The 11022-nt window shown below is 41.8% G+C and overlaps 2 protein-coding genes across 2 annotated transcripts in view; one reads left to right on the top strand and one right to left on the bottom strand.

The window, feature by feature from the left end:
- The first annotated feature begins 3787 nt into the window (after nt 1-3787).
- Nucleotides 3788-5480, top strand: nkx2.5 (NK2 homeobox 5). The gene is made up of 2 exons (XM_080841207.1): nt 3788-4149; nt 4641-5480. The coding sequence occupies exons 1-2, from the start codon at nt 3813-3815 to the stop codon at nt 5249-5251; spliced, it is 948 nt and encodes a 315-aa protein (XP_080697333.1). The 5' UTR covers nt 3788-3812; the 3' UTR covers nt 5252-5480.
- A 3270-nt stretch (nt 5481-8750) lies between these two features.
- The window catches only part of bnip1a (BCL2 interacting protein 1a), a gene marked incomplete at its 5' end in the record, with an annotated part of 4574 nt that continues 2302 nt past the window's right edge, over nt 8751-11022 (bottom strand). Inside the window, 2 exons of the mRNA XM_080840342.1 lie at nt 8751-9635; nt 10850-10968. Coding sequence (XP_080696468.1) covers nt 9439-9635; nt 10850-10968 — 316 coding nt within the window. The 3' untranslated portion in view covers nt 8751-9438. The remainder of the gene's footprint in view (nt 9636-10849; nt 10969-11022) is intronic.

Raw genomic sequence — 11022 nt, 5'->3', positions numbered from 1 at the left:
AAGCACACCACTGTGTGAGTGTGTGTGCATGTGTGTGTGACTAAAATATGTCCTTGGATTTCTAAAACTGCTCCCTAATTGATACTGGGGGAACAGAGTGAACTTCGCAGCATGGGTCAGACAGGTGTTGCATAAAAGAAACACCGGCCTTTACCTCTTCTGGACATCATCGCTGCACAGTTGGGTCGCTGCTGTAACTGACGTGTTGAGCAAATGCATTACCAGCCGCTCCACCAGCCTCGGCCTGACTGTAATGTCAGAGGCAAACGGGTTACAGTGTTGCGTGTTGTACATTCAATTTTTACATCGTTAGATCTGCAGAGACAAAAATAAACCAAATTGTAGCCAACATTCAAAACGAGAAAAACACACTTGGTGTCATTCTCCACAACTGCGGACATCTGTGTTTTGTCCTGGTTCCTTCTTTTGTGCACTCGCATCCAACTTCAGTCAAGTCCAACTTGATGTCCTCAAAATGTTCCAATATAAAAACACCAAGTAATGACTTACAGCACCGTGAATTCAATTCCATTTATCAAATAATTAGCAGGAAGTCATACATTTATATAATTTATATATATCCTTTACATTTATCCATTATATATTTCATTACATCCTACAGCTGTTCAGGCACTAAAGACTCGTCACATTTGCAAAATTCCCGTAGAATGAAATATATGAATTACTCTGGAAGTTCTACCCAAGGGCCTTCCACAGCGACACAGATTAATATTCATTCAGCAACAGCTCAACTAAACTAAGACATCATATAATTTATAATATAAAAGTAGCTCTTTGGTCAAAAACAATGGAAATACATTGATTATTTGTTCAATTTAAACAAAACCTATTTTGATCTGTTCCGTTAAATTGCATAAGCCTTTGGAGATCAAGATAACAAAAATATTCTTTCGATTGCTATACCACTGTTTCAAGATTTAAACTCATGGATGCATTCTTCATTGTGTACAATATCACAATATATTTTCCACACTGAGAAACATCATATGGACTAATTTATTTTCAAATGTTATCTATATTTATTTATACTATACAGCACACACCGTGACCTTGAAATTTCCTGTAACTGATAAATAATTTGGGCCTAGATATCAAAGGAGAACTATGGCAAAGTTGATGAATGACATACAATGTACTGCATACCCAAAGCACTAGTTGATCTCGGCTATGAATCAGCCCCATCACTCAGACTGACTTCATGAGTCCATACAAACAGAAGCACAAAGACAACAACCTTAATCTAAATGATCTTCGCTATCTTAATGTGCCTTGTTATGTGTATCTCTCGAGCATAATTAGCAACCATTAGGTAGGCGTCAAGCACCGCGGCCGAGGTATTAGGCTGTTTGACTGACAGGTATTGAATAGCGGAAAGACGCCAGCCCTGACTGGCGTCCACTGCACTCTCCGAAACGGTAACAGGAATGGACACAGACTCATTTAGATAACATACCTCGACCCATTTCACCCCTCCGCCCGACTATATTATCAACAGGTCGTCCTACAGGAAGTTTTTAAGAACCGGTATCTGTCTCTTTATCTGTCTCGGGAGCGTGCTGCTGAAAGACGCGCCGGGAAGGAGTTTTAAAACGGTTAGTCGTTATAAATTACAATCCTCATTTGATGTGTCTAAATTAACACAAACCGCGTTGTCACAAAAAAATAAATCCTCTGCGATGGCAAAATATTGACAATGATCACGTCCATTATAAAAAATAACATAACAAAACAATGTCCATATTTTATTTAATTTTTTTAGTTATTGCATTAAATGATTGTATGGCATTCGAAAAGGCAAAGTTTTAATTAAATGCCGTTTAAAACAAATGTATAACCTTAATTGTAGGCAATACCGATGGGTCACCACACCAATGAAAGTTTGTGACGCAGGCTGAATGGAAGCGTAGAAAGCTCCATAAATCATCTTGATAAAGAGCAGTTTCCATAAGCTGTGCCCTGCGTTTACTTTATTTCACCAATTATTGCGGCGATAGACACGAGAGTGTTGACTGTCTCTTCCTCAGGAGTGCTTACGTTCATTCATCAGCGGAGGCCTTGCCCGCTCCAAGGCGAGCAAATATTCTTTAAAACTATAAACACAAAACTCCGGGACGCAGACACGTAGACCATTTACTCCGCTGCAGCACTAAACGTTAGAGATAAAACAAACGATAATAGTGTCTGTCTCCTGAAACCGTCTGCACAAGCATCTTCGTTGAGTAACAGCAGCTTAGACCTCTTCCTGCTAATTTACACCGTTGGACCATGTAGCACAGATATGCAATAGGCTATACTGGCCATCTTAAGTCACATCATTGTTTAAACAGAATTTATTTATTTTAACAAAAATATATGGCGACCTATCAAATAGTCAATTACGGACAAAGGAAACTGTTCTTGCTATAGCCGGACAAGATAGGCAATTGAGCTTAATATTCAAAAGGGCATTCGGCATTTGAAATAGGCCTATAGTTTGAAACGGAAGATGTCTTTGATTTGCCTGCAGTACTGTCATGTCAGCTAATTCATAGAATTTATAACAGAACTGGCTACCACGCTTAGGCTACTAGTGGCCCTTTTTTGTAGGTAACCTGGTCGGAATTTTGATATATTCACCTTTTTCCAATTGCAAGACGATGCTACCGCTAAACAATGCACACAGGTCTATTTTCGACAGAAGTGCCAAACATGCTCTCCGGCTGTTCGGCGTGGGTGGGTGGGTGCTTGTTTGTTGTCATCTGTTATCACGTCTTGATAAGTAAACCTGTGGCTCCAGGATCTGCCGGGGACAGACAGTTGAGTGCGTTACTGCAGGTGTCAGGTTCCACCGCAGCGCCAACCTGTTGCCTCCTGATGAAGATCTCATCCCTGGCGACTCATGTCTGCCGAGTTTCCCCCAAGGATTAAATAATTAAGACGCACCCCAAACACCCCTCCCCACATACACACACGAAAGCACACTGGAATCCATGAACACTTATAGGCCAGGCCTAAATGTTGTTTAAGTGGGAACCCCCAAAACACCAATTCGTTCATATGTTTTCTTAACTGTCAACACACTGCATCTCAAGGGCGTGACCCCAACAATCAAATTCATGTTCTTTTTTACCGATCAGGAATGAATAACTGTCCTGCTCCTGCATTCGTTAATTGGATTTTAAACAATGAATATAATAAAAAAAATCACAGTCAGTGTGAAGTGTCACATAAGCAGAACGTTTTATTATTCATTTTCTGGTAAATAATTTTGAAATAGCATGCCCCACTAAACAGACTACATCTTGGTCTATTTTAAATGCGACAAGCCATCTAAGAACACCGTGTAGAAACTATTACAAGCAAATTAACTGCCATAGCAATCAATATGCAATATATTTCACAATTTATTATTTAAAAATTATCAACAATTAACTGAATCATAATCTTATGACAATCTAAATGGGAATGGGAAAAGTTCTTAGCAGTTGGCATCATGTGGGACTGTAGGTCCTGGCGCTGTTTCTTGCGTGCATAGACATGTAAGGTTACCGTCTGCGCTACTTTTTGGCGTCACCGGAACTTGACTAGCCAATGATGGTCATCATTTTTTTCTAACCCCCAGCCCCTCCTCTCTTCACAAGTGTACACCACCACACTACTCTAACCCTAAAGAATTGCAATCAAGGGGTGACCGGGAAGATGCCCACTGCTCTCAAGATCCTCTCGACAAAACAAAAGAGGTCTTCTTTCCCAAGTGGTGCTTTTTAAATTTTTTCTAATTGCTGGCTCTGACATTGTAGTTGAAGTGCTGCATGGCTATGTTTTCAAACCAGATGACTTCAACTCCTTTCTCGGTGAAAGACATACTGAACTTGGAGCAGAGCGAGGATATGGTGTCCCTGGATATGTCGCCCAGGCTGGACACAGCCCTTCCCACCTCCTCCTGCATGTTGGCCAAATTCAAGCAGGAGCCTTTCCTAGAGATGCCAGCCGGAGTTTCTCTCTTTAGCGAAGACGACAATGACGCCAAAGCTAACAAGAACACCTCGCTGAACTTCGCCGCTGCCTTTTATGGGAAGAACTTCTTAGAAATGGATATTGTCAAGGAGGGGAAGACGGACGAGGCGTTTGAAGAAAAAGAGAGAAAAGGTGACATATTTACCGAACGTGTGTGAAGTTACTTACAGTGGAAAAGTTAAATAATTTATAACAACATCAGGCCATCCCCAAAGCCATACGCAATGTAAGAGGGGAACACAGCAGTAGGCTACAACATGCGTCATTTAAGCTTTTAATAAAAAATAGACACAAGTAAATAATGGTCCTGAAATGTCCATACATTGTGCGTGGTAAACATTTATAAGTCTGTGGAAAAGTTAAATAATTTATAATGACACAACAAGTAAGCAATATTTCACCTTGTTCCAATGCTAAATTAGTTGATTTGAAGAATTGATTAAATAAGCTAACTATTGTTGAACGTCACCTCTAGTTCTCAAAGATAACCATATATGATGGCCCAAGTAAATATATATATATATTTGTAGTCTAAAATAACTACACATTTGGCCTGTATGATATTTAACAATGTACCTAAGTTGTCTCTTCTTATTTCTTATGGGTTCTGTGTTCTCAATTAGATTTATATCCTTCACAAGATGAACCAGGGGAAGAAGTTAAACCTGAGGACTCAGACCGGCCCAAACAGAGAAAAAGGCGAAAACCCCGAGTTCTGTTCTCCCAAGCGCAGGTCTACGAGCTGGAACGGCGCTTCAAGCAGCAGAAATACTTGTCTGCACCCGAGCGAGATCACCTGGCTAACGTGCTGAAGCTCACCCCAACCCAGGTGAAGATCTGGTTTCAGAACCGCCGCTATAAATGCAAAAGACAGCGCCAGGACCAAACGCTGGAGATGGTGGGAATCCCTCCGCCCAGGCGCATCTCTGTACCCGTACTGGTTCGGGATGGGAAGCCATGTCTGGGAGACGCGTCAACCTATAGCACTTCATATAACGTGGGCATTAACCATTTCACCTATAACACTTATCCGACTTTCGGCAATTACCCGAGCTCCGGGTGTAACACAAACTATACATGCAACTACCCCGCTGCCAGTGCCATGCCATCACTTCAGCCCTCACCAACCAACAGCAATTACATGAATTTCGGAGTAGGCGATCTTAACAACGTCCAGAACACATTTCAGTCCAATAGTGGTGTATCATCTCTACATGGTATCCGGGCGTGGTGAGAGACAGATCCAGAATCGAGTCACGCATATGGCAAGACAATTTTCGGCCAAGAAACAAACTTTTTGCGCATGCCCTTTTTGTAACAGCAGTCTGCATATATTTCAAACTGCTTCAGTGTTATCATTCAAGCGTGTGTTGGATATTTTTGTGTATTGAAGAGGGTGCTATATATTTTCTGTATTTGGTTGAAGGTGGCTTTGAGGGGAATCTTACTAAATCACAACAGTAGGCATTTAGACAGAGTATACCTTTGCATTTAATTTTTTTTCCAGCTCGCGTTTTTTATGTGTCTGTGAAGGTGTTTGTGTGTGTGTCTGTGTGTAAACAGAGAGTAAATGCGGAAGGACTATAAGACCTCGAAAAAATATTGAAACCTAATTGACTTTACAGTCGCTGTGCCAAACCGATATGTTAACACAACTTTGAATATAGTTAAATATAGCCACTTCCAATGTATAGGTACTGTTCAATAAGTGCATGAGGAAGTCAAATGTTGTATTAACTGTTCTGTATACAAAATATGCTCACAAAGTTTTACTAATTAAGTAAAGGTGTCATTTGTAAAAAAAAGTTTGTTATCTACAGAGAAAATACACGGGAAGTCGTTCAAATCTAAATGTACTATAGTGAGCCATAATTAGTGTAGGCTATTCATATGCTATAGTGCAACACGCATTGACATAAGAGGATGGGTTTATTTGTATTATATTATATACAATTATGATTGAGCGTTATCTTTCAAGAACAACTATTGTATTTTTGTAATTTCAACGCGACCAGTAACATGGGTATTTTCGGAAAGGAAAATGTGTGGAATAAACATATAATAATAATAATAATAATAATAATAATAATAATAATAATAATAATAATAATAATAATAATAACAATAATAACAACAATAATGACCGTTATTATTGTCATTATTACTGTAATCATGTTGCTAATAGCACATAAACAAGCACATACCAACTGCACAATAATCTTCATGAATTTTGCAACTGGATCCAAACATATGAATACTGGTGTGATCTGTTCTTGTTTTTTTTTGGGGGGGGGGGGGGTATTAAGTATTAATTACCCTCTAAATCATAGTCAAGCAGGTGTGATTTGGTTAAAGCGGCCATGTTCGACGGCTGCTTTGAATCTATACATTAGCCCGTGTCAAACAGATTTAACAATCCCAGTACACGTTCGCGTATGTTTAGTGTCAGGTTAAATCGTTCAAGTGGCTATTAGGATGTCTCATTCAACTGCTAAAACAAACGACAAAACATAGTTAAAGTTTGTGCAATTTTACGACAGTCTGCCACGTAATTCACACGTAAACTAACTAACGAGAAAAAAGTTGTACTATTTGTATCACTCGGCAATTGTTAAGTTCTCTAATTAGAGCAAAAGCACCAACGTCCGTGGGCAGGACATTTTTGTCATAGGCTACATATATATAAAAAGAGTGGGAAATCAAATGTGCTATAGCGCTATTAAAGTATGTAGAAAGATGTCCATGCCCCATGACTTTTAAAATGTTTAGCGCGTTCAGCAAAGTTGATTTGACAGCCTGTCAAAGTGAAGCGAGGTGACCTCAGGCAGACAAAGCGTCTCTATGGCCTGGACGTCCAACCATTCATCTCCAAATGACAGCCAGCTTTCCTTTTTGTCGCCACAAGATGGGTTCTTTCTGAATGCCAAAGATCTTAGCCAAAAAAAAAAAAAAAAACAATGACTAATGCAGCCTCAAGCCAAGATCTTTATCTCAAAATCTAAATCCTTCCAAAGCAGAAGAAACAAGGCTAGGCTGCTTTCCCTCATCCAGTCAACCTAAAATACACTATCCACGGAAAGGCATCGAAGAGGAACCATTTAAAAACAATATTTGTCTTAGTGCAAATCAGTTATTCGGACTGGGCTACATGGTGTACAACTGAACAATGGCCCATTTGGCTGAACACAGGTTGTGTGTGTGCCGGCTGAGATTTCTTGAACATGTCGTGGCAGAACACAATTGCAAGCCACTTTAACTGAGAAGGAGATGGTGCTTGGACATCTCTTTAGTCTTTCCACACACAACCATAAACATCCTGTTACGGTTCAATAGTGCCCTAGTGCTGAAGGTGGTCCAAGCGCTGAGGCCTAACAAGCAGGGCCTCAATGGGGGAGACAATGGCCGCTCCAGGCCCAGCGATGGGCAACAGTATTCAAGTCTAAACACCGGGGCAATCGTAGGGGTTGAGAGAAAGGTCACGAGAGCTCCGACGTTGGCCTGCCTCCTTTTCCCTCAAGGTGCTGAAAAGAACAAGTCAGATAGCGCGGCAACGCTGCTCCCAAAATAACCAGCTTCCCTCGTCCTCTGCCGCCGGTGGAAAGAAAGCCACGGGCTGGGGTGCAGGGAGAAAGAGGGAGGAAGAGAGAGAGGGAGAAGGAGAGAGAGAGGGAGAGAGAGAGAGGGAGTTGGGGCGGGTGGAGGGGTAAAATAATCTGCTTTTCCGGGTCTTATCGGAGGAAAGACAGGGACGCATGGTGCTCTATCACCCAGGCTGTGCGATAGGCGCTCTGGCTTTTCAGAGCTTTTCTCCCCCCCCACCACCTTCCTGATACTGGGTTTCTCCCCGGTCATGGGCACAGGCGGCTCTGCTGGAGGGGCCTGTCCGGGCGGAGGGCTCTGCCAAGTTAATGCCATGCAGAATCACAGGCAGCGGAGTTAAACTCAACAAACGCGCCTGTCAGACAGTAGGTGTTATTGTGACAGCAGACAGAATGGGCAGCGTACGCCAGGAGAGGCTAACAAAGCTGACGCTAACGCTCACCGCCTCAAATAACCATGACACCATACTAGGTGAGAACAGTTAATTAAAAAAAAAACTATTACCGCCCTTTAAAGCACATAGAAGAATAATGTGAGACACAGGATGTAGGTTTTATTCGGTGTACATGAATGAACAGCCACAGTCGGAGATTTCTTTTGATTGATCGATTACAACAGACACCATTTCATCCTGCCAGGTCAAGGCAAAAGTCAAGCACAACTGCTGCCATAATGATCCTAAGTTTGACTCCAGTTTTCCATTTCAACGACTAAAGAACCCCACAGCTGTGCCAAATACAGCCTCGAATACAGGCCGACGCTGGACAACGACCTGCCTTTGACCTGACATGGCACAGCCCTGGGTTATAATGCCATGGCACACCCCGGGGTTATAATGCCATGGTGGTGTTTGGGATGTTTATGACCCATAAGTCCACCTACACACCAAAGAAAATAAATGGACTGTAGACAACCTTTTGGAAACCTTTATCTCATCCCCAGAGTATTCTAGGAAGGGCCATAAATTATTCTGATAAATGATAAATGATCTGAGGCTGAGCTTCAGAGGCGTGAGGTTTTCTCTGAAGCTGTACAGTGGCTTGAAAACAGAGAGCTAAGAAACTTGGTGTATTATCCCAACACTCGTTTCTAAATCTATGCACAAACAATCGATACACCACACTGACATCCAGTTGAGTGAAAAACATAATAATTTAAGCCAGATAAGTAATTAAACATGAAAAAAATGTATATCTTTTATCTTCAGTCGGTTTTTGTGAAGTCCCAACCACATTTTAAATACAGACAAGACTGATTTTTCAACACTGTATGATGTCACTGCAGCTGAATAGCAAGACCATTTTTTTTTTTCTAGCTTGCTTTTGTATAATTCAACATTTACAACGTTTTGCTAGGATAAGGATAACTAATAGTTTGAATGTATAGGATAGCTGTTGAAATGTGAAAGAAATCTGTAGAGGAGGGAGCAAAAAGTAAACAATACTGGTGTGTGACTACTTAATCGGCAGATAAGACTGTGCAGGAGTACGGCGGAGGAGGAGATTCAGAGTTACATGAGGTTAGTTCTTGATGGATTCCGCGGGGCTTGTTGTAGTTAGCAGGTCACTGAAGTATGCATCGCAGTCAAAACACAGCAAAAGGAAATCAGAGAGAGAGAAGAGGGACTAAACGGTAAAGTGCGGTTGTTGCGTCCAGATTAGTATAGTTTAAAAAGTCGACTCGGATTAGAGGTTCTTTCGTTTTGTCTTGTGAGTGTATGTTTGTGAGTGTGTGTGTGAGTGTGTGTGAGTGAATGTGTGTGTGTGTGTGTGTGATTGTGTGTGTGTGTGTGTTTTAGTGTTTTTTGGGAAGGCACGCTGCTCACAGGAAAGGGAAGAGTCTTTTTTTCAGAATGTACAACACCGTGGCCAGAAAGAGCGCGATTGCCAGGAAGATGAGCAGCTTGTCGGTGAGCTCGCGCCGGTTGTACTTGGTGATGAGCTTGCGGCCCAGCTGAATGGTCCCGGTCATCGCCTTGAACTCCTCGTTGGTCTCCAGCACCGTTCTGGAGGACGTGGCTGGAGGAGGGTGAAAGCAATCAGTCGCCACTTTATGTGTTTATGTTTACGTTTACGTGTTCAAATGCACATACATGTGTTGATGTTTAGTTTGTTACGTTTACGAGTTCAAATGCACATACATGTGTTTGTTAGTTTTGAGCACAGTATGCATCTTTGGTTTGTGTGACTCGTATGAATTCCACATAGTTTGCCTATTGGACCTTCCTCAGACCAGAGTGAATCACAACCAGCTTGGTAGTCCCCATAAAGGCATTTCTTCCCAAGCTTTCTCTCGCTTGATATCCAGAGAGATTGGTAGATGAACAAACGCGACTTACATGTCCCTTCTTAAGCCTATCCTCTGCCAACAGAGCTATGAATAAAAGTCTTAGGGGGAGGATAATCAATGCTTCATCAGAAAAGCTATCAGATGTCGTTGTGGTTTACGGTCGATACACATTAAAAAATATGACCAAACTACAGCCCATCCCCACCGTGGTGACTGAAGCCTAATTTATACTTCGGTGGACGACACTTTCTAAAAGGTCGCTGACAAAAAAAAAAAAGTGTCGTCCAGGCTTGTGTGTTTATACTTCAGGCGAACAGTCGCTGAGTTCGTCATAATGGGTGAGGCGCTTTTAAAAAAAAACTTAATTTTTGTTGGAAATCAGCTCGAGGAAAATTCAAACAACGAAGTCAACGACGCGTGCCGCCTATCTAGCCAATCACACTTGCGCGCCAGTAGAAATTTCTCCCTTTTCAAAAGTGTTGTCTACCGAAGTATAAATTAGGCTTGAGGGTCATTTTACAGGTTAGGTCACATGACCTCGGGCCACTGAGCACTTGCCTTCAGAATGAAAAGGTTTGGTCCTTTTCTAAATATCTGCTGTTTATTTTTTAAATTGAGAATTTTTAAAGTTCCAAGTGGTGTGAATGGCTTGTGGTCAGATGTTAACCTTGTTATATAAACACCACATCAAAACAACTTCGGCTTCAATTACTAAGGGAATTTTTCAGGTGGAGTCTTTTTTGATTGACTGTTTGAGATCCTGTGCGTGTGTGTCTGTGTGAGTGTGCGTTGTTTTTGTGCGTGTCAGGCAGTATGTGTGTGTGTGAACGCATTTTTTTTGGTTGTGTCAGGCTGTGTGTGTAAGTGCGGATGTTTTAGTACACGTCAAGCAGTGTGTGTGTGTGTGTGTGTGTATGCGTGTGTGTGTGTCTGTGGCACTCACCCAGAGTGGTTATGGTTTCCTCGCTCTGGTTCACCTGCTGGGACATCATGCGGCTGATGCTCATCAGGCTCTCGGTGATGTCACTGGACGTCTGGGCCATACTCTCTTTGGTCATTTTCCTGATGTGGCGGAGAGGAAGCGGATCAACTTTACATACGCTTGGTGCTTCATAA

Source organism: Sprattus sprattus, assembly GCF_963457725.1.
Source record: "Sprattus sprattus genome assembly, chromosome: 6".
NCBI classification, from domain to species: domain Eukaryota; kingdom Metazoa; phylum Chordata; class Actinopteri; order Clupeiformes; family Clupeidae; genus Sprattus; species Sprattus sprattus.
Note: the sequence above shows the minus strand (reverse complement) of the source record. Positions and strands in the feature narration are given on the sequence as shown.

Coding starts and splice junctions, on each gene's coding strand:
- nkx2.5 (XM_080841207.1), top strand. CDS start 3,813: ATGGCTATGTTTTCAAACCAGATGACTTCAACTCCTTTCTCGGTGAAA. Junction 4,150..4,640: donor TGAAGAAAAAGAGAGAAAAG/GTGACATATTTA, acceptor GTTCTCAATTAG/ATTTATATCCTTCACAAGAT.